Below are 25,309 nucleotides of genomic sequence, written 5' to 3'. Positions count from 1 at the left end.
AAGTTCTTAAAATAATGCTCCCCATATGGATTTTGTTAATTTTTCAGTCCTGACATATATTTTATGAAGGCTATATTTTCCCTTATACTATTTTTACTTTGAGCAATAAATTTGTGATTATAAATATCCTTTTTTATTTCTGTAAGGTAATACTGAGCTTTGTCTACAACACTGTTTCCACAAGATATTAGTTACATGTCACTAGGCAGCACATATAATTTATATATTTTATTATGATGTGTGAGCAAAATTGATCTCTGTGTTTCTCAATTGTATTTAATGTTCTGCTTTCTGGACTTATGATGTCTAATGCACACTACTATTTTCTCTCACAGATATAATTTTAAACACAATAGGAACAGTATTAGAATAAAAATCTGTACCATTCTTCCATATTTCTTAGAACATCACATACCATCAGGTAAGTGCTTTTATTCAAATATAATCAGTAGTAATTTGGCCAAATTTGAACTTTTCATAGACTGAACTGTTGAACCTTGATCCATTCCAATTTGGATGGATGGTGGTAATATTTTTAGTACCATGAGAGGTTCATCTAAGCATATAAAAAATATGCTTACTGCATTATCAGATTTATGCCATCATAGTGTAGGAATGTTGGATCGGTAGTTCATAATAAAAGCTTTTATCCTAGGTTACACAAAGACCACCTGAAATAAATAAGCTTACTTCTTTATGCTTTAGTTTTCTTATTTTTAAAATTGGGATATTTGTCCCAATTCCTTCCCACACTGGGGTAATTCATATCTTCTATTTTTTTTTGTTTATTTGTTTTAATAAGGAAAAAAAACTAATTCCAAGGGTTACTGTAATAATAAATAAATGTCAGGTTTTCTTTCTATAAATCCATAAGTCTATTTCCAACAATTCTTTATTGCAGAAATTAGATCACATAATAACAATAAAAAAATTTATAAGCCACTCTTTATTGCACATTTACAATATATCTGACAACCTTCTAGTTAAATGAACCACTAAATTAATTACATTTTGGACATGCATTGCTGTTTTAGACTACTGAAAATCAGTACATTTTATATTTCTTCAGAGTAATCCTGCAATTCTAAGTGTTAATATCCTTCTCTAAGTGTCTATTGGTGGAGGTTAGTCTCAGTTTTTCTTAATATTTATTATTCTGTTCTTGTAGTAATTAAAAACGTTGCACTAAAGCTGTTACTAGGTCTGTAAGAAAAGGACAGTCAACTTTGTTGGTAATAGAAAGGGACATAAGTACCTACTAGGGATGATTGGAAATCAAAACTGAATATACCTGCTAGGTTAGTTCCAGAGAATATAGTTTACCTTTAATGCATATAATTTGCTTGAGAGTAAGTGGTGACTAACTATTTTTTCTGATATCTACCCAGATAATCATTTCGTTTTTTATTTTTATTATTTTTAAGTGGAGGGAAACCTCAGTCTTTACAATAAAGACAATAAAATTAGAGCTCACAAATTCTAAACCAAGAACTATGAAATTAATTGAGTATTGTTGCTAAGAGCGAGATAGATTAGCTCTTGAATAAAGTTGCTTGTTACATGAAAAAAAACATTAATAAATTACCTATTCTCAGACTTTCTATAAGCACCCACATTTTATATAGTGAAACATTATAAATAGTTCAAAGCACATTTTAAAAATGTTTACGTAATTGTTATCTACATCATTCGTGATTGTTCAGCTGTGTTAAGATAGTAAGATATGAAAATTCCTAAAACGGAAAGAAAAAATAGCAAAGAAAGCAGAAAACAATGAATCCGATGACCCAGTTTACTGAATAAATATAGATGATCACCATGTCCATGTCAAACCACCAGCCGCGGCTGTCGTCCTCGAAGGGCAGGTAGTCCATCCTGTGTGCGCCGTGTGGGAACTGCCTTCGTGTAACAGGAGCCGCACGTCGGTGGAAACCTACAAGGTGTATGGACACAGTTTAAAGCTCATTAAATTCAGATCTGTGCTCAGACAGGAAGCTGCATTCTGAACGCAGGTACCATGAACAGAGTATATCTTGATTTCACTTGATTGTTAGGTTGTATTCCTGAGTTTTTTTCAATGATAAGCACTTACCAGAAGTCTCTTTAAGTTTCATGGTGAAATGCTGTTCTTTTTTTCACTGTGATAATTATATGTGAATTTACAGCTTGACCATAAACTTGCCGATTGGCCACCTTTTTTTTTTTTCCTTGGCTGACCAATATATCATTTCAGAAGTATCTAAAAAATACAATTCAATTTTCCAAAGACTGATAACTTGATTATTAATCTTTGCTTTTTAATCTAATGCCTACTTTAAGTATTTCTGTGCTTATCAGTGTTAGTAAGTGGAGACAATATAATAAACTGAACAAAACGATTAGTAGTTGCTGGTAACTCTGATGATAAAGGTTCTGTGAGTCTCAAGCTTGAAGCAGATTCCAGTTCATCCATTGAACTGAATAATGTTAAACATTATGCCCTAGATTAGTCTGCTTATTCTGACCACTAGGTTGCATTCATCTGGGTATTAGTATGTTTACTTAAAGTCAAACTTCTTTGATTAATAACAGTCCTAAATTATTGTTTATGTATGTTTTATTTTTAAAAATAAAATTGTACATATTTAAGGTGTAAAACATGGTCATTTGATATATAGTGAAATGAATATTATAGTCAAGCTAATTACTGTGTTTCCCCGAAAATAAGACCTAGCCAGACAATCAGCTCTAATGCCTCTTTTGGAACAAAAATTAATATAAGACTCGGTCTTATAGTAAAATAAGACCCAGTCTTATATTAATATAATTTACATAATATATAAATTATTATATAAAATAAAATATTATTATATTATATTATAAAATATTACATTATAAAAATATATTATAAAATATTATATTATAAAAATGTATTATATTAATATAAGACCAGGTCTTAATATAACATAATACCCAGTCTTAGAGTAAAATGAGATCTGGACTTAAATTATAGTAAAATAAGACCAGGTATTATATTATTACATTATATTACATTATATATATTATATTATATTATATTATACCCAGTCTTATAGTAAAATAAGACTGGGTCTTATATTGATTTTTGCTCCAGAAGACGCATTAGAGCTGATTGTCTGGCTAGGTCTTATTTTCGGGGAAACATGATAACATATCTCCTCTCATAATTACCTTTTTAGTTGTTGTGAGAGAGCACCTGAAGTCTATTCTCTCAGCAAATTTCTAGTATCTCTTATCAGATATATGGTTTGCAAATATTTTCCTCAAATCCATAGGTTGTCTTTTCATTTTGTTTCCTTTGCCATGCAGAAGCTTTTTAGTTTAATGTAATCCCGCTTGTTTATTTTTGCTTTTGTTGCCTGAGCTTTTGTGGTCATAGCCAAAAAAACCATTGACAAATCCGATGCCAAGGAGCTTACACTCTGTTTTCTTGTAGAGATTTACGGTTTCGGGTGTTAATTTAAGTTGATGATCTATTTTGAGTTGATTTTTATGTATGGTGTAAGGTAAGGGTCCAATTTCAGTTGTTGTTTTTTTTGTTTTTTTTTTTTTTGCATGTGGCAATCCAGTTTTCCCAGCACAATTTACTGAAGAGACTATCCTTTCCCCATTGTGTATTCTTGGTACCCTTATTGAAAATTAGTTGGTTTTATATGAGTGGGTTTATTTCTGACTCTCCACTGTGTTCTATTCACCTCTGTGTCTGTTTTTATGCCAAGTAACATGATGTTTTGATTACTATTGCTTTGCAATATAATTTAAATCAGGAAGTATAATGCCTTGCACTCTGTTCTTCTCAAGATTGCTTTGGATATTCAGGGTCTTTTTTGGTTCCATACAATTTTTAGAATTGTTTTTTCTATTTCTGCAAGAAATGCCATTGGTATATTGCTAGAGATTGCATTGAATCTTCATATTGCTTTGAGTAGTATGGACATTTTAGTAATATTAATTCTTGCAATCAGTGAACATGTAAAAGCTTTCTATTTAGTTGTGTCTTCTTCAGCTAAGTTTATTTTAAATTTTTTTTAAAATTAAATTTATTGGGGTGACATTGGTTAATAAAATTATGTAGGTTTCAAGTGTACAATTCTATAATACATCACCTATACATTGCATTGCATCAAATCTCCTTTTGTCACCACATATACAGCGGTTTCTTTCATCAATGATTGAATTGTGCTAGGATGATAGCTCAGCTCCTCTTTTTTGTTTGCCTTATTAGTATTATCTTCAATCTGATTTCCTTATATAGTCTGTTCAAGTCTCTTGTCCACTTTTTGCTGTAATTTAGCTAAAACTAGATAATATAATTCAAATTTAGTTGGGCATATGTAAACTTGGATATATTGCAACACACAGAAAGCAAACTAATGAACTCAGCCCTTCTGTGTTGTCAAATCTCCAGTTTTCCTCAGCTAACATTACTTACCATAACATCTAAGTAAGAATGCTAGTATCCTCACTAAATATTAGTAAAGCTTAACTTTTCTTCTGCGTAAACATAATAATAAACTTTAATGTTATCTTCCTACATTCCAATAGATTGCCTTGCATCCAATGTGTGGGCATTCTATTTTGGAGAGCACATGTAGGGGATTTCAATCCCAACAGCTTTTTAAGGCTATCTAACCACTGTTCTCTAAAATATAGTCTATATGTTAGGAGGACAGGGACTTTTCTGTTCGTGTAGAAGATAGGGAAAGTGGGAAGAGTTGTTCTCATGTTCAATATTATCCTAATACATAAACACAAATATTCCCAAAGTAGTATATATACCTTTTCAAAAACTTCTTCACAGATTTAGGCTGGAGAACAGGTAACACTGTTATTGGATATTATTACTGTTAACTTTACACTTAAAAATATGTGATTTTGCTATCCCAAAGGATTATTTATAGGCCTTAGTTTCTTCATATTCAAAAATTTCAGTTGTTTGGGTCAAGGAAGTAATGTTATTAATGCCACAGTTGTAAAACACAGTAGAGCTGAAAACAGACATGGCACAAAAGATGAAGCATCATGGGAGATTATACTTACTTGTTTTCCCAGGACTGTCTTTTTAATCTTGTTGTCCTGGTATAATTACTAATAGTGCCTCTTTTACTCTAAAAGTGTCCTCATGAATGCTAATTTCCTTCTTTTGGTGGAAGGAGGGAGAAAGAAGGCAATATTAGAAGACACTGGGATATACAATTTCCAGCTCTGAACAGCAGAAGGCGATATGACCCAGCATGGCTTAGGCAATACATTTTTATAGGTAAGCTGGATAATGATCATTGCCTGGTTAATGTTAATTTCTTTAAAAATTTTTTTAAGTAGGGACGGAATGTGTTAATAATAATTTTGGAATTTTCAGAACTGTAAATGGGATGGGATGATTGCAGTTTCTAAATCGAAATTAGACTAACAGAAAACAACTTCACAGACAGTGTTGGTAAGTATTAGATTGATTATGACATTAGAAAAATTGTCAGAATACTGATCACAGTGATTAATTACAGATTCCACTGTAAAATGATGATGAAAGTGCCCAATTCATTGAGCTATTATGAGGATTAGATGAATTACCACATATAAAGCATATGCCTGGCCCATAGTAAAGGTTCAATAAATGTTAGATTCTTCTTCTTATTGCTATTACTACTTTTTTTTTGACACTTTCATTTGTGTACTGAACAAATATTAAGCATCTACTATGTTCCAGGCTCTCTGCTAGATGCTGGAGATATGGTGAATGATGCTTAGTGCCTATTCTAGAGATGTTTATAGTCTTGAGCAGAGTTTCCCAAGCCTGGCACTACTGACATTCTAAGCTAAGGAATTCTTTGTTGGGGGTGGGGGTGGGAGTTGTCCTGTGCATTACAGGATGTTAAACAGCATCCTTGGTCTCTATTCACTAGATGCCAGTAACACATTTGGCAGTACCTGTAGACAACCAAAAATGTCTACAGGTACTGCCAAATGTCCCCTGAGAGGCAAAATTGTCCTGGGTTATGAACCACTGGTCTAGAGCAGTACTGTCTAATGGAACTTTCTGTGATGATGGAAATGTTCTATATCTGGGCTGTCCAATACAGTCGCCACTACCCACATGTGCCTAGTGAGCATATGAAATGTGGCTAGTACAACTGAGGATCTGAAATTTTAATTTTAATTTTAATTTAATTGCCACACATGCCTGGTGACTATCCTATTGGACAGCGCTGGTCTAGAGGACCTCCAATATCCTGATGTTATCCTGACCTTCACTTCCAGTGTCAGAACTCTTTCTCCTCTTTCTCAGTTCTTTGTTCCTCCCCTAGTACCTGTTTCATTCAGTCCTGTGTTACTTCTATTCTTTGGCAACTTATCTGCCTCCATTGTTAAGGCAACTTATCTGCCTCCATTGACAGGCAGGTGCTGTGTCTAAATTACTTCAGGGTCCCAGATCTGACAGTCGATTGTCTCAGTTGAAGCAGCACGATTTGGCATGCATTTGAGGGAATTTTTGAACAATAGAACTGTCCTCAGAATCAGGGAGAGCGAGAGGTGGACCCAGGAGGGTCCAGGAGGGTCCTCGAGGGCTGGTGGGAGGGTGATATATCCTTGCATTGGGCGGTCCCCAGACCCAAATCCCTGGAGGGTAGGTGGGCCCAGGAAGAGGGGACACCAGGGTGGCTTCTCCTTACTTCTTGTTGTCTTTGCCTTTCCTTTTGTCCTTTGCTTTCGATGGCATCTGCTAATACTACTTTTAATATGAGGAAGAAGCTGCCTTTACTTGCCAGTGCTTGTTGTTTATATTATGCCTATCTTTTCTGAATAAATCAGTAAACTTACCATTCATTGCTTGTTCAAACAAATGGCTGAGCAACTGTTTTCTTCAAGTATGTGTTGATTTCTCTAAGGCAATTGCTAACTTTTTATAGACTATCATAATATTAGACACTGAGAATATGGAATTTATTAAATATTTATGGAGCGTACATGTACTAACATTAGTGACTGATGATTTAAACATATTTTAAGACATGGTCCCTGTCTTAAAAACTCAGTCTAGAACAGTGTTTCTCAATCTTTTTTTCCATTATCAGCCGTGTAAGGAGAAAAAAATAAGTTAAATTGAAATTTATTTTAAATTGAGCATTCTAATAAATAAATTAAGCTAAATTATATCTACTTTCTAATGAGAAAGATTAAGTAATAAGGAACAAAATTTTGTCAGGTACGGTTGAGATTTTGAGGGCCACAAACCACTGCACTATCTAAGCTCTTTGTTGTCCCCAAAACCAATTTTGCCATCATGGGGGCTATATTGCCCCCATTTAAAAAGCATACTTAGGGACAGTACACTTGAAACCATTATCTCAGTCAAAATACATATTTTATTATTTATTTAATTTATTGTGGGTGACATTGGTTAATAAAATTATATAGATTTCAAGTGTACAATTCCATAATATATCATCTATGTATTGCATCCTGTGTTTTAATATATACAACCACTTCATTCCAAAAAAAACTGGAGTTAATGGAGTGAGAAGCTTTTTTACTAGGAATTCACTTTTACACACACTTGACCACAACCTACTATTGGTGATAAACTGATAATAATTGGTTTGGTATTAAGTCATGGTTTAAAGAGTATCCAATATTTATTAGTACATTTTAACTATGCTATTTTAAAGAACACAATAAAGACACATACTTCATACTTTTTTGACATATAATATTGCAGTGAAAATCATACTTTTCAAGCAATCATAAAATTTGGATTCTTGTGCCAATGTTACACATCTCATTATTGGGTCAAGTCAAAATAGTTTCTCTGTATTTATTGAGATGTTCACATAGGTTTCCTATTTAATCTGTTAATGTGATGAATTCAAATAGGAGATATTTTTTAAATGTTGAAAAATTTCAAAACCTGTTAAAGTAATAGATTTTCTAATATTTCATCATTCCTTAATACCTAGGATAAATTCCATGTGTTCATGATATTGGTTTACATGCACTGGTGAATTCAGCTTTATATATTTTACATGACATTTTTATGCCTATTTCTGTAAGGAAGATTGGTCTATAATTTTCTGTTTTGTGCTATCTTTGCCTGGTTTTTATGTCATAATTTTATTGGCTTCATAAAACATAGCAGTTATGTGACAATTCCCTATGGATCTCAGTGTGTCTGCATATCTTGCAAACACAGACTGACTGCCTTTGTTCTGTACAATTTTTTTAAAGAGATATTTCTATAGCAAATAGTCTTGGCAGATAGTATGTATCCCTCTGTTCTAAGATTTTATAGCCTCAGAACATAGCATATTTAATACCTGTTATAAAAGATTTGAGATTCGTAAGCTTAGAGCTCTCCATGTAACACCCCCCACCACATGTATAGATATCATCTGGCCCTGTTTGTAATGCCCTAAGAGAAATGGGGCTCAGGTATCCATCACAAATGCTGCTATGAGTAGTAAACCATTTGTTGCTGACCTAGGAGTGTCATGTCTGCTGCAAGCATTCAAGAAACTGGCAGACTAAACTGATAGCTTGCAAATAAGGTAAATCTCAGACACTTAACAGTTCACAATATTGGCAATCTTGTGCTCTATTTTTACTGTGAAACAGTTTACACAGAATTGGAATCCTTAAAAGTTTGGTGAATCTAGCCTACAAAGCCATTTGGGCCTGCAGTCTTTTCAGGTATGGGGGTAGATTTTTAAATACCAATAAATTTCTTCAATAGTTGTTAATCTAGTTCTGTTTTCTACTTCTTCTTGAGTCATTTCTGGTATTTATACAACATTATCCATACTATCCAAGTTTTCAAATGAATTGGACTAAAATTTTTATAGTTGTGGTAACTTTAAGGCTCTTCCAACTATTCTGGTTTCTTTCAGAGTAAATGGTTTATGTGCACTTCTCTGTCCCGTAGAAGTTAGGCACAGCCATGAGCCTTGATAATGAAAATGACTGTCCAATGAAAATACTGTATTGCTTCTAGGTAGAGCATCTATCAGTTTGAGATGTAGCAGCAGTCTCTTTTCCTCCTCAGTAACCTTTCCACAATAACCAGCAATGCACCAGACAGAGGAAGCTGTCATGCTGGGTCATAAAGTTTAGGGTGGTGTGCAGCAGGGCCCTCAGGAGTTCATGGAAAAAACATTTCAATGTTACTGTGAATTCTGACTGAAATAATAAAGTGACTTTAAAAAGTGTAAAAGAGAAGGGTGATAGAAAGTTGAATCTGACCTATTTTCCCACTTGAAGGGAAAAAAAAAGCTCTTGGAGAAATTCATTATGTGAAATCAAAGAGGAAGAACTGCAAAGGAAAATCTCCAAGTCACTATCAGGTTTATAAAGAATATAAAGAAGAACCAGCAGTCCACCAGCATCTCAGGTACTGCTGCCTTTTCCTAAATTCTATTTTGTAAAAACAATTTTATCTCAGTATTTCTCTCGTATCCTGCAAACAAGGCTATGACCTTTTCTCCCCAACAGAATATGGTCCTAATTTATATTCACTATCAAAGACTATAAAGTAGGCTCCATTATTTTGAATATTCGTTCAGAAACAGAAAGACTAGCAACAATTATCTCATTCATTTTTGCAATTTTAGCAGCTTGCACAGTGCTTATAGTGGGTTAATATGTGCTTGTTGAATGGATGGATGAGTGCCTGTATATAAGGATAGACTTAGAAGGAATACTTAGCATATTTTCTGAGAATTTCCCAACTCAAGCCTCTCAAATGTTATTTTCAGTAGGGATTGAATATTATTATGAATATATTTGGGATACATTTTGTAGTTCTTATGAAAAATATTCTTTAGATGTTAATTCAGAGCCTTGAAATCAGTATTAAAAAGAGATATATCCCATCCTTCATGTGAAATGGGACAGACAAAAGGTTGAAGCACAGTGTTTCACTGCTCTGTCTTCTTCGTATTACATAAGAATTTGTGTCAAAAGTTGATTGATATAATTAGGGCTTAGCAGAGGTGGAGTGATATTTTTATAGTCTCAAGTAGGTATAGAGGTACTCTGTTAATATACTTGAATATTTAATGCAAAGTGGATTTTATATTTCATCTTTATCTCTTATAGCTTTAGGATTACAGAGTCAAATGTATTAATCCTGCAAAATTAAATTTTTATATTGAATAAGCTAAAGTATCTTGCAGATTACTTATAATTTTATAACACCTGCTTATTTTTCAATACAATTCTGTAACATCTGCTTATTTTTCAATATAGTTTATAAAGTTACCAGGCAAAATTATAAATTTTTAAATATTTTGTTTCTGTAACCAGGTAAAAAGTGAGTACCATGTCTTTTTTAAAAACACTTTTTTATTGTGATAAAATATATACAACAAAATTTGCCATTTTAACCATTTGTAGTATACAATTCAGTGGCATTAATTACATTCACAAAGTTGTGCAACCATCACCACTATTTCAAAAAAATATTTTCATTACCACAAAGAAACTCTATAGCCATTAAGCAATAATGCCTCAATTCCCCACTTTCCCCAGCCTCTACTAACCTTTAACCTACTTTCTGTCTATGAATTTGCCTATTCTAGATATCTTATGTAAGTGGGATCATACAATATTCATCCTTGTGTGTCTGGCTCATTTCACTTGACATAATGTTTTCAATGTTCACTAATACTGCAACATGTATCAGAACTTCATTCCTTTTTATGGCTGAAAGATATTCCATTATATGTATAAACCACATTTTGTTCATCCATTAATTTGTTTACAGATACTTGGCTTGTTTCCATCTTTTGTCTGTGGTGAATAATGCTGCAAAGAACATTGGCATACAGTTACCTGTTTGAGTCTTGGTTTTCAGTTCTTTGGGGTATATACCCAGGAGCAGACTTGTTGTGTATGTTTAGCTTTTTGAGGGAACTCCAAACTCTTTTCACAGTGGGATGCATCATTTTACATCCCTACCAGCAATGTACAAGAGTTCTAATTTCTCCACATGCTTGCCAACAACATTTATTTTCTGTTTGTTTGTTTTTTTAACTTTTATTATAGGCACTCTAGTAAGTCTGAATCTCATTGTGGTTTTAATTTGCATTCATTCCCCTAATGACTAATGAGGTTAAGCATCTCTTCATGTGTTTCTTGATTACGTGTATATCTTCTTTGGAGAAATGTCTATTCAAGTCCATTGCCCATTAAAAAAATTATTTTGTCTTCTTGATATTGAGTTCTTTATATATTCTGAATATTAAGCCCTTATTAGATATATGATTGCCAAATATTTTCTCCCATTATAAAGGCTTTCCTTTCATTTTCTTGATCGTGTCCTTTAAATGCACAAAAGTTTTAATTTTGATGAAATTCAATTTATTTTTAAATTTGTTGCTCATGCTTTTGGTGTCATAGCTAAGAATCCACTGGTCGTGATTTACCCCTATATTTTCTTCTAAGAGTTTTATGGTTTTAACTCTTATATTTAGGTTGATTCATTTTGAGTTAATTTTTGTATATGGCATGAGGTAGGGGTCTAATTTTTTTCTTTTGCATGTGGAAATCCAGTTGTCCTAGCACTATTTGTTGATGACACTATTCTTTCCCCATTGAATGATCTTAGAACCCTTGTAAAAATCAATTGGCCACAGACATATGATATGGGATTATTTCTAGACTTTCTATCTCATGGATATATACATCTATCCTTATGACAGTACCAAGGTGTTTGACCACTGTAGTTTTGCAGTAAGTTTTGAAATAGGGAAGTGTGAATCCTACAACATTATACTTCTTTTTCAAGATTTGTTGTTATTCAGGACACCTAGAAATTTCATGTGAATTTTAGGATCAGCTGTTTCATTTCTGCAAAAATGGCTATTTTGATTTTGACAATGATTGCACTGATAGCTTTGGGTAGTACTGATATTTTAACGATATTAAGTGTTATAATCCATGAACATGGAATGTCTTTTATTTAGGTCTTCTTTAATTTCTTTCAGCAGTGTTTTGTAGTTTTTGGTGTTCCAATCTTTCACAGTATCCATGAGATTTTTATCTATCTATCTATCTAGCTAGCTAACTATGATTCCACATATAAGAGAGATCATATGATATGTCTTCCTTTGTCTGACTTATTTCACTTAGCATATTGCCCTCAAAGTCCATCCATGTAACAAATAGCCAGATTTCATGCTTTTAGTATGGCTGAATAATATTCCATTGTACATATACACCACAATTCCTTTATTTATTCTTACATCAATGGACACATAGGTTGTTTCCATATCTTGACTATTGTAAATAATGCTGCAATGAACATGAGAGTGAACATATCTTTCCAAGTTAGTTTTATTTTTTTCTTCAGATAAATACTCAGAAATAGAATCAATGGATCATATGGTAGTTCTATTTTTAATTTTTGAGAAACCTCCAAACTGTTTTCCATAGTGGCTGCACCAATTTACATTCCCACAGACAGTGCCAACTGTCTTTTCTCCACCTCCTTACCAAAAGTTATTTCTAATCTTTTTTATAATAGCCATTCTAACAGTGTAAGGTGATTTTTCATTGTAGTTTTGATTTGCATTTTCCTGATGATTAGTGAAGTTTGAGAACCTTCCATGGAACTGTTGGCCATCTGTATGTCTTCTTTGTAAACATGTCTATTCAGATCCTCTGCCCATTTTTCAAATCAGATTGTTTGTTCTTTTGCTGTTGAGTTGTATGAATTGTTTATATATTTTGGATATTAGCCCCTTATCAGATATATTTATTGTTTGTTAATATTTTCTCCCATTCAGTACAGTGCCTTTTCATTCTGTTGATGGTTTCCTTTGTTGTACAGATGCCTTTTCATTTGATGTCATTCCACTTACTTATTTTTGCTTTTGTTGCTTTTGCTTTCAGTGTTATTTTTAAAACATCATCACCAAGATTGATATCAAGGAGCATACCACCTATGTTTTCTTGCATTGTTTTAGGGTCTCAGGTCTTAAAGTCTTTAATCCATTTTGAGTTAATTTTTGTGTATGGTGTAAGACAGTGGTCTGGTTTTATTCTTTTGGATGTGGCTGTTCAGTTTTCCCAACACCATTCATTGAAGAGACTATCTTTTCCCCAGTGTATATTCTTGGTTGTTTAGTCACAAATTAATTGACCATATATGCATGGGTTTATTTCTGGGTTCGCGATTCTGTTCCATTGATCTATGTGTTTGATTTTATGCCAATACTGTACTGTTTTAATTATTATAGTTTGAAATCAGGGAACATGATACTCCCAGCTTTGTTCTTTTTCAAGATTGCTCATGCTATTCAGTGTATTTTACAGTTCCATATGAATATTAGAATTGTTGTACCTTTGTGGAAAAAAAGTGCCACTTGAATTTTGAATGTGATTGCACTGAATCTGTAGGTTGTTTTGGGTAGTATTAGGTTGGTGCAAAAGCAATTGCGGTTTAAAAGGTTAAAAATAATTGCAAAAAGCACAATTACTTTTGCACTGACCTAATATATGGATATTTTAACAACATTAGTTCTCCTAATCCATAAGTATGAAATATTTTTCCGTTTTTGTGTGTGTTCTTCAATTTTTTCCATTAATGCCATGTAGTTTTCATCATACTTTCACCTCCTTAGTTAAACTTATTACTAGGTATCATATTCTTTTTGATGCAATTGTAATTGGGTAGTTTTCTTTTTGATTGCTCATTATTAGTGTATAGAAATACAACAGATTTTTGTGTATTGATTTTTTTATCCCACAGCTTTATTTCTGCATCTATTGAGATGATCATATGATATTTATGTTTCATTTTGTTAATGGGGTGTATCACACTGACTGTTGCAGATGCTGAACCACACTTGCATCCCTGGAACAAATCTCACTTGATCGCTGTATGATCCTTATAAAGCACTGTCGAATTTGGTTTGCTAATATTTCATTGAGGATTTTTGCATCTATGTTCCTGAGGGATACTGGTATGTAATAATCTTTTCTTGTGGCATCCATGTCTAATTTTGGTATCAGGGTAATGTTGGCCTCATAAAATGAATTCCCTTCTATTTTTCCTGGAAGCATTTGAGAAGGATTGGTATCAGTTTTTTGAATGTTCGATAGAATTTACCAGTGAAGCCTTACAGTCCTGTACTTTTGTTTGTAAGTAGGTTTTGATTACAGATTCAATCTCTTTACTAGCAATTTGTCTGTTCAGACTTTCTATTTCATCATGATTCAGTCAAAACTGAATCAAGGCTTTTGGTAGTATTGACATTTTAACCACATTAATTCTTCTAATCCATGAACACAGGATACCTTTCATTTATTTGTATCTTCTTTGATTTCTTTCATCAGTGTCTTGTAATTTTCATAGTAGAGATTTTTCACCTCCTTGGGTTAAGTTTATTCCTAAATATTTTATTTTCTTGATGCTATTATAAATACGATCAATTTTTCAGAAAATTCATCATTAGTATATAGAAACATTACTGATTTTTGCATGTCAATTTTGTATCCTGCAACATTACTGAATAGGTTAGTTCAAACTCTTTCTGGTTGAGCCTTTAGAATTTTCTATATTTAAAATCATGGCATCTGCATATAGAGACAATTTTACTTCTTCCTTTCCGATTCTGATGCCTTTTATTTCTTTTTCATACCTAATTGCTCTGGTTAGGTCTTCCAACACTTTGCTGAATAAAAGTGGCAGGTGGGCACCCTTGTCTTGTTCCTGATCTTGGAGGAAAAGCCTTCAAATTTCAGCACTGAATACAAGGTTGCACAATTAAGTTTACAACTTGTTGCAACGATGTTGCTAACCTTTTTTTGATATCAAAGAGATTATTCATTATGAATTTGTACCAACTGGACAAACAATTAACTAAGTTTACTATGGGGAAGTGCTGAAAAGGCTGCATGAAAAAGTTACATGACCTGAACTTTTCGCCAACAATTCATGGCTCTTGCAACACAACAATGTACCAACTCACATGGCACTGTCTGTGAGGAAGATTTTAGCCAGTAAAAAAATAACTGTATTGGAACACTGTCCCTTTTTCCCTGATCTGGCCCCCAATGACTTCTTTCTTTACCCAAAGATAAAATAAATATTGAAAGGAAGACATTTTGATGACATTCAGGACATCAAGTGTAATATGATGACAGCTCTGATGGCCATTCCAGAAAAAGAGTTCCAAAATTGCTTTGAAGGGTAGACTAGGCACTGGCATCAGTGCATAGCTTCCCAAGCGGAATACTTTGAAGGTGACCATAGTGATATTCAGCAATGAGGCATGTAGCACTTTTTCTAGGATGAATTCACGAATTTAATTGTCACACCTCATATAATAGCAGGGGGTGTGTCATATATTGCTTTTATTATGATGAGATATGTTCCCTGTATTCTTGCTTTGTTGAGTTTTTTTTTATCATGAACAAATGTTGACTATTGACAATTGCTTTTTCTTCATCTGTTGAGATGATCATACGATTCTGTCATTCTATTAATGTGCTTTATCACATTTAATGATTTGCATATGTTGATCCATCCATGCATTGCAGGAATAAATCCAACTCGATAATGGTGAATGATACTTTTAATGTGCTGCTGTATTTGGTTTGTTGAGAATTTTTGCATCTATAGCCATCAGAGATATTGGCTGGTAGTTTCCTAGTAGTGTCCTTATCTGGCTTCGGGCTTTTTTGCATTGGGAGATTTTTGATGACTGATTCAATTGCCTTACCAGTAACGGCTCTATTTAGATTTTCTCTTTTTTCCTGATTTTGTTATGGTAGGTTGTTCATTTCTAAAAATGTTTTAATTTCCTTAGGTTGTCCAGTTTGATAGCATATAGTTGTTCATAGTAACCTCTTATGATCCTTTGTATTTCTGTGGTATCAGTTGTAATGTCTCCTTTTTTATTTGTAATTTTGTTGATTTGGATCCTCTGTTTTCCTCGGTTAGTCTTGCCAAAGGTTTGTACATTTTGCACATGTTTTTAGAGACCAACTCTTAGTTTGGTTAATTATTTTCCTGTTCTCTATTTCATTTATTTCTGTTCTAATTTTATTTTTTCCTTCCTTCTGTTAACTTTCGGTTCAGTTTGCTCTACTTTTTGTAGCTCCTTACATAATAGAATTCAGTTACTTACTTGGGTGTATTTTTTGCTTTTTTTAAAAAAATTAAAGTTTATTGGGGTGTATTTTTTGCTTCTTAATGTAGGTGTTTATTGCTATGAACTTCCATCTTAGAACTGCCGTTGTTGCAGCCTATATGTTCTGGTATATTGTGTTTCCATTTAATTTTTCTGAAACTTTCTAATTTTCCCTTTAAATTCTTTGTTCCATTGCTTCAGGAAAACGTTGTTTAATTTCCATGCATTTTTGTGAGTTTTCCTAATTATTGATTTCTTAATTTCATGCCATTGTGATCAGAGAAGATTTTTGGTATACTTTCAGTCTTCTTGAATTTGCTGATTTGTTTTGTGCTCTAATATATGGGCTATCCTAGAAAATGTTTCATGTGTGCTTGAGAAGAATGTGTATTCTACTGTGTTAGAATGTTTTGTATATGTCAGGTCCATTTTATTTATAATGTTCAAATCTGTTGTTTCTTTGTTGATTCTCTGTCTGAATGATCTAGCTAGCCATTGTTGAGAGTGGGGTATTAATGTCCCCAACTATTATTGTACTGCCATTTATTTTTTGGTTAGCTCTGTTAGTTTTTGCTTTATATATTTAGGTGCTCTGATGTTGGGCACATACATATTTTATCTTCTCCAGGTATAGAATTCTTGGTGGACAGTATTTTCTTTCAATATTTTGAATATGTCATCCCATTCTGTCCTGGTCTGAAGTTTCTCTTGAGAAATACACTGAGAGTCTTATGGGTGTTTACTTTTATATAACTTCTCTCTTTACTTTTGCTGCTTTTAAAATTCTTCCTATTTCTTTGACTTTCGACAATTTAATTAAAATGTATCTCAGTGTAGCCCTATTTGTGATCAACCTACTTGGTGTGTCTTTTGGGTCTCATGGATCTAAACAGCCATTTTCCCCTTCAGGTTTAGAAAATTTTTAGCCATTATTGGTTTAAATATACTTTTTGCCCTTTCTCTTTTTCTTCTCCTGCAGTTCCTCTAATGCAAATATTGTTTCTTTTCATTTTGTCCCATAGGTCCTGGAGACTTTACTTTTTCATCATCATCATCATTACTATTATTACTATTAGTATTTTTTGCTCCTCGGGATATTTTCAAATGTCCTATCCTCGATGTCACTGATTCTTCTTTCTACATGGTCAAGTCTGCTTTGGAAACTGTCTATTGAGTTCTTCAATTATTACATTTTTCAATTCTAGGATTTCTGTTTGGTTTTTATTTTGATGGTTTCTACTTCTTTGTCAAACTTCTGTTTTATTGATGTATTTATCCCCCCGAATTTTGTTTAGTTTTCTGTGTGTTCTTGTAGTTCACTAAACTTCCTTAAGAGGATTATTCTGAATTATCTGTCTGATGTAGATCTCCATTTCTGTAGGGTCAGGTATTGGATCTCTTTTAGCTTCCTTTGATGGTGTCGTATTTACCTGATTTTCATTATTCTTGATTCCTTACATTAGTATCTGCACACTTGAATAATTGGGCTCTTCTTTCAGTCTTTACAGGTTTCCTTAGGCAGAGACAGACCTTCACCAGTCAGCTCAGTTTGGGTTTCTGAGCGTGTTTACTGGCAATGTCCTTGGGCAGGTGGGCCTCCTATTACGGTTTTGGGTTGAAGCAACTGTTCCAGCTTTAAAGTTGGAGATGGGGGGTGATGTACCATTGGCTGAGAAGTTGGCTAGGAATGCCAACTTTGTTCCCTACTCAAATAAGGCTGTAAGATAGGCTTAGTGGTTGCCTGAATTCTCTACTCAGGTTTACTAGATAGTCAAGATGGAGTACTATAATAGTAGATGGGGCTATGAATTAGCTTTCCTGTCCTGGAAGGGTAGGATCCAGGGTTTGTACAGCTCATTGTTTGTGGACTCGTATCAGGCAAGAGTGTGCACTAAATTCCCTGGTCAGGGAACTTTCTTCTCTTCTGCACCCTCCATGATTCTGGCCGAAAAAGGAATATATATTCTTTCTAACTCTTTGTTTCTAATTATTTTTTTTATTTTTCAATAATAGTTGACATTCAATATTATATTACTTTAAGGTGTACAATACAGAGGTTAGACATTTATATAACTTGCAAAGTGATCTCCCAATAAGTCTAGTACCCACGCAGCTCTAACTCTTTATAACCTGTGATTTTACATTTTATTTTACATTTTAGTGGCATTGAATGTAACTCTTGTTTTTAAAGTAGTTTATGGTATGTAGGACTTATTACTGGGTCAGCTTTTGAAATAAATTTTAAATTAATAAGTATACCCTATAGCAAAAACAGAAACTGATTCTGCCACTGGAAAATAAGTTGAAAATAAAAGACACTTTGGAATTCATAGGCCCTTTCAGAAAATTATCTTACGAATGAAATGGTTCCAATTTCAGAAGAAATGTAAAGGTTCATACACTTTCTACTAAAATGCATTACTAAGTCTACAGCATATTTTAAAATCTCTCTGACCTCCAACTTTCAGGAAAGTCAGATTTCTGGGTTATATTCAAACTCCTGCTGTTTGAGCATGTACTACTTTTTTTTTCTATTCTTTTCCATGTGGATATTCCTTCATTTATACTGAGCATGTTTAAACTTGCAGAATCGATCTGACACCTTCAGCAAACTAATGATCAAATAAAACAATTCCCCAGACTTTTACAAGAAATGGATGGATTTGTTATAAATATATCTCAGACAGTTGCATTTTAGCTGCATGCTTTTGTTTAGTGAGAAAAATTAGGGCATGGGATTTTAAATTATGACCTTTTAAAAATTTCTTTGACTTGAGTAGTATTTAGAAAACAAATTCAACAGCATGGAACTTTTTATTTTTTTTTGCAAAAAATCTTACTAAAACCTGTTAGCTAGTTTGCTTTATATGTAGTTAATATTTTAATATTATAGATATATTTACATTTATATACTTATGTAATACGTATTTTTTTAGGGAACCAACTAACATGGCATGGCTGGAAGTCATGTCAATTTGATATTGATACCTGAGGATGCACTACCTGGAAATCATAGATATTTCTGGAAGAAGAACTAAGATTGACTGAGTCATCAGTTCAACTAGTACCTGATAAGAGCTGAAAAATGCTAGCTCACATTTACCTGTAATATTTCCATTCCTTGACATTATCCACTTCATGTGTAACTACACAAAATAATGTATTTTTAGAAGGAAAAAACATACTGCTTACTCATCATATCTGTAAGACACTGTGTTGTAGGGTGAAAAGGAATGGGTCTAATCTAGGTTTTAAGTATGAGCTAGCTTAATGGTTGAATTAAATCAAGAAGAGTATATATGAGCTTCATTGGCTAGAAAATCTAAAACTATGTTATAATGTTTTGATGCTGAAAAAACACTATTTTTTTGGAGCTAAAGGCATCTGTTGGAAGATTGCCCTTCCCACATAAGATCCCCCTTCCCACATAACTTCCTTCTACCACCCTCACAAGCTAAGCTGAAAAGAAATTTTTCTTACGTAAACAACATGGTGTACCGTGTTTCCCAGAAAATAAGACCTAGCCAGACCATCAGTTCTAATGCGTCTTTTGGAGTAAAAATTAATATAAGACCTGGTCTTATATAAGACCAGGTCTTATATAATATAAGACCCAGTATTACATTATTTTACATTATATTACATTATATTATATTATATTATATTATATTATATTACATTATATTATATTATATTATATTATATTATTCTATATTATATTATTTAATATTACATTATATTATTCATTGTATTAAATTATATTAAAATAAGACCGGTTCTTATATTAATTTTTGCTCCACAAGATGCATTAGAGCCGATGGTCCGGCTAGGTCTTATTTTTGGGTAAACACGGTAGATGGCATGGTATGTTTATTGAATAGTGTGATATAACTATGGGAATCACAGAACCCAATTTTCAAATATGATCTTAATTTAGTACCATTTTATCTTAACCAAGATGATTCAATCAACTAATTACATATGGTGTCTTATGAAAAATAATTACAAATGAAGAATAACAAGAATACTACATGTGTAATGTATAAGATTACTGAAATGTATGGCCTTAAATAAAAATTTTAAAAAGTAAAAAGAATGTTTGTCAATGATATATCCAATAAGGGGTTAATATCCATAATTTATAAAAATCTCACTCAACTCAACTCCAAATAAACAACCCAATTAAAAAATGGGTAGAAACTATTAAGAGACGTTTTTCTAAAGAGGACATACAGATGGCAAATAGACATATGAAAAAATGCTCAACCTCACTAATCATTAGAGAAATGCAAATAAAAACCACAATGAGATACCACCTCACCCCAGTCAAAATGGCTATCATCAATAAATCAACAAACAACAAGTGCTGGCGAGGCTGTAGAGAAAAGGGAACCCTTGTGCACTATTGGTGGGATTTCAGGTTTGTGCAGCCACTATGAAAATCAGCATGGAGGTATCTCAAAAAACTGAAAATGGAACTACCTTATGACCCAGCAATTCCACTCCTAGGTGTCTATCCAGAGAAATCCAAGACTCTAATTTGAAAAAATTTATGCACCCCTATGTTTATTGCAGCACTGTACACAATAGCCAAGACATGGAAATAACTGAAATGCCCATCGGTAGATGACTGAATTAAGAAACTGTGCTACATTTATACAATGGAGTATCACACATCCATAAAGAAAAATAAAATCTTACCATTTGCTACAATATGGATAGACCTAGAGATCATTATGCTAAGTGAAATAAGTCAGACAGAAAAAGACAAATACCATATGATCTCACTTATATGTGGAATCTAAAGGAAAGAATAAATGAACGAACTAATCACAAACAGCCTCAGAGATATAGAGGAAAACCTGAGGGTTGCTAGATGAGAGTGGGGGTGGGGATGAAGAAGAAGGTGAGGGGATTAGAAAGCACAATCAGTAACCACAAGACTGCCACGGGGATACGAAAGTCAGTTTGGGGAATATAATCAATAAAGATTTTGTAGGGTATTGGATGGACACTTGTCTTATTAGGGAGACCACTTCAGGGATGGTGTAGATGGCTGATCACTGCACTGTACACACTTAAAGCTGAAGCTGAATAATAATGAATGTCAAATATATATACATATATATATATACATATATATGTATATATAGTCACAAGTCATACACACACACACATATATATATATATATATATATATATATATATATATATATATATATATATACAGTCACAAAAAGTGGAGTACAGCATTAGGAATAGAGGCAGTGGAAATGTAATAGCTGTATGCGATGTCAGAGGGGTAGTAGATTGGGGAGGGGGCTTATCACATTGTGAGGAATATAAATGATAAATGTCTATTACATTGTTTTGTACACCTGAAACTAATAAAAAAAGTAAAAAGATAAAAATTAATGACGTAGAAGACCATCTTAATATGGTAGGAAAAGGACAGAATAAATCTAAAGTAAGTATCAGTAAAAATTTAATAGAGAGAAGAAATTAATGAAATAGAAGATAAAGATACAATATAATAGAATCAATTTCAAAAACTGGTTATCTGAAAAAAATAAAATAAAATTGCAAATACCTAGCAAGATCAAAATAAAACACAAAACACGAGTAAATAATATTAAGAATACAAAAAGAATATAACTATATCTATAGGATAGAGTAAAAGAAATAAATATCTTTATTAACAAATTTTAAAACAGAAAAAAAATAAATTCCTAGCAAAAAGATAAATTATATAAACTGACTGAAAGAAAACACAGAGGCAATGTTACTAATAAGTATAGATTTTCTGTTTGGGTGAGCTATCCATTGCTGCCAATGGGGTACTTTGTTCCCCTACTATAAGAAGCAAACTATAGATGCAAACATCCTTAAAAAACAAAAATACTAGCAAATTGAACACAACAACACATTAGAAAGATTATACATCATGATCAAGTGGGGTTCATTTCAGGGGTGCAAGGATGGATCAACATATACAAATCAATCAATACGAGTATGATTCACTGCATAAACAAAGGATAAAAATATATCAATAAACGCAGACAAAGCAATTAACCAGATACAACATCCATTTATGATGAAAACACTTTATAAAATGGTTTTAGAGGTAAGTACCTCAACATAATAAAGGTTATATACGACATACCCTGAGCTAATATCATACAGGTAGTTAATAGTGAAAAACTGAAAGCTTTTCCTCTAACATCAGGAACAAGACAGGGATGACCCCCGTCACCACTGTTGTTCAATATAGTATTGGAAGTCTTAGCCAGGCAATCAGGAAAGATAAAGAAATAAAATGCAGCCAAAATGGGAATGAATTGTCACTTTTTGCATATTACATGATTCTTTTTATAGAAAACCCTAAAGATTCCACCAAGAGAACTATTAGAAATAATAAATGAATACAGTAAAGTTGCAGGATAAAAAAAAAATCAATGTATAAAATCCACTGCATTCCTATATACTAACAATAAAATTTCAGAATAAGAAATGAAAGAAAACAATTCCTTTTGCAATTGCAACAAAAAAAATAAAATACCAAGGAATAAACTTAACAAAGAATGCAAAGGACGTGTACATTGAAAACTATAAGACATTTTTGAAAGAAACTGAATAAGACACAAAGAAATGGAAAGATAGTCGATGTTCATGGACAAGAAGAATCAAAATAGTTAAAATGGCCATACTACCCAAAGCAATATACAGATTTAATGTAATCCCCATCAAAATCCCAATGGCAATTTTTAAAGAAATGGAACAAAAAACACATCAGATTTGTATGGAATCGTAAAAGACCCTGAATAGCCAAAGCAATCCTGAGAAAAAAGAACAAGGCTGGAGGTATCACATGCCCTGACTTCAATTTACACTACAAAATGATAATAATCAAAACAGCAAGGTATTGGAAGACAAACAGACACACAGACCAATGGAATAGAATTAAGAATCAAGAAATAAACCCACATATGTATGGGCAAATAATTTTGGACAAAGGAGCTAAAAACATACGATGGAAAAAAGAAAGCCTCTTCAATAAATGGTGCTGGAAAAATTGGAAAGCCACAACCAAAAGAATGAAATTAGACTGCTATCTCTCACCGTGTACCAAAAGCAACTCAAAATGGATCAAAGACCTAAATATAAGACCTAAAACAATAAATTACATAGAGGCATAGTTTTGTAAAAGCATTCCTTTTAAAATCAGAGATGCTACTATCATTTTTTTCTATTGAAAATCAAACAGAAGTCCTAGCTCAGAAAGCAAGGTAAAAGAGGAAAAAACATGTATTAGATTGAAAGATGTCTATTTACAGGTAAGACAGATATGATTGTCTTTGTTGAAAGCCCTCCAAATCCTATAATTATTTTAAGATCATTTAGTAAAGCTGCTAAATATGAGGTTAATATCCCACAACTACATTCCTATACAACAATTAGAGAATAATTTTAAAGACCCTTGTGCTTGCTTCGGCAGCACATATACTAAAATTGGAACGATACAGAGAAGATTAGCATGGCCCCTGCGCAAGGATGACACGTAAAGACCCAGCATCATCATATAATAAGTATTCAGAAAAGTGGTCTATTATTTGAAGGCAGACAGACATGAATCCTCTGAAATACAACGTAAGAGGTGGATCCTAAATGAAGATCTAAGTGAGAAAGGTAAAATTATAAAGTTAATTTAAAAAAACCTAAGAGGAAAACTTTGTGACCTGGGAATGAGGAAGAACTTCTTAAACAAAACTTCAAAATTGGAGATCTAAGATGGCGGAATAAACACTGTGCCTGCTTCCTTCTGTGAACACATTGAAATTACAACTAAATTATAGGACAATCAACCTGGAGACCATCTAAAGTCTGGCTGAACTAATTTTTATAACTAGGGATCTAAAAAAGAAGCCATATTAAGACTGGTATGAGGGGTGGAGACATGAACTGGATTGGTCCTGACCTCCATGTGGTGGTTGAAAACAGGGAGGGATAGGTTCCTCCCCAGAGGAATGAAGGACCCCAGCCCTACCCCAGGCTTCCCAGCCTGGAGTACTGGTGCCAGGAAAAGGAGCCCTCACAACATCTGGCCGTGAAAAACAGTGGGGATTCCAACTATCCGGGTGGTTTGGGAGGCTGCAGGAAATCCAGACATCTTCGTAAATGGTCCACACACAAACTCACTCACAGGCACTCACCTTGTGCTCCAGAGGAGGGACAGTGACTTGGGGGGCATCAGAGGCATACGGAGAGCAGACTGAGGTATGTGGCTTTGAGACCAGGGCTGAAGGACCCGTGTCGGGGTCCTTCACCCATGCAGTTGGACAGCTGGTTGCCATCTTTAATGTTTGAGCCTGCCCGCCACTCTTATAGCCACATCTGAATTTGATTGGTCTGGTGAGCTCTGGAGCTCCACCCTGCAGACTCACTGGGCCCCTGCCCCACCCAACTCCCCCAATGCCAGAAGCACTTTCTCAGTAAGCCGCGAGCCCCTCCTGCATTGCACTCTTTCTTGGAAAACTAGCAGAGTCCATGGACTCCAGGCAGGCGATGACTGGCCTCAGTGTGCTCTGAGACTTTTCCTAAGTAGCTCCAGGCTCAGCACTGGCACCAAACCAGAATCTACACTAACCTGGTGACTACAACTCTGCCCACTCCAGTGACTCCCTGAAACCCTGCCTCACCCAACTTGTGTAACACATGAGGCTTTATCAGTGGCTGAACTTTAAGGGAGCTGGTAGGTAGCAGCAGGCCTAGGGTATCCTGGCATTTTGTGGAGTTACCCCAGGCCTGAGACTGATGGCAGACATACTTGGTTACAGCATGGCCTTTCCCACGTGCCTTCAGGTTTAGCACAGGCAGCAAACAACTGTGGATTGCTTTCTAGCTCCTACCAATTAGTCCCTGGCTAGTCACAGGCAGTGGGTGACCTAGGCCTGCACTGGAGCCCCTCCCAAGAGGCCACAGAACCAACATACCTTGGGGTTGGCTTCAGACCACAGCAGACCACCAACCAATTAGCCCCACAAATGGCACACACAAAGGGTGGTATCAACAGGCAGCAGAGCCCGCTGGAGCGAATCCCACTCAGTGGAGTAACCTCCTTCCCAGGAGACCATAAGCTGCAGACATGGCCAAACACCACAGAT

At 33.9% G+C, this 25,309-nt stretch overlaps 1 protein-coding gene and 1 non-coding gene across 7 annotated transcripts in view; one reads left to right on the top strand and one right to left on the bottom strand.

Moving 5' to 3' along the window:
• Positions 1 to 874: 874 nt before the first annotated feature.
• Positions 875 to 25,309, bottom strand: part of RNF180 (ring finger protein 180) — a 142,594-nt gene continuing 118,159 nt past the window's right edge. For all 6 annotated transcript variants that reach the window (XM_019743764.3, XM_019743770.3, XM_088796521.1 and 3 more), the window contains one exon: positions 875 to 1,933. In XM_019743764.3, coding sequence (XP_019599323.3) covers positions 1,734 to 1,933 — 200 coding nt within the window. In that variant the 3' untranslated portion in view covers positions 875 to 1,733. The remainder of the gene's footprint in view (positions 1,934 to 25,309) is intronic.
• LOC141570982 (U6 spliceosomal RNA) lies at positions 23,628 to 23,735 on the top strand. The gene has a single exon (XR_012495407.2). It is a non-coding gene; the product is annotated as a U6 spliceosomal RNA (small nuclear RNA).

Source organism: Rhinolophus sinicus, chromosome 3 (assembly GCF_057876585.1).
Source record: "Rhinolophus sinicus isolate RSI-liver-muscle chromosome 3, RSI-T2T, whole genome shotgun sequence".
Classification (NCBI taxonomy): Eukaryota; Metazoa; Chordata; class Mammalia; order Chiroptera; family Rhinolophidae; genus Rhinolophus; species Rhinolophus sinicus.
This window is presented reverse-complemented; position numbering and strand designations above follow the sequence as displayed.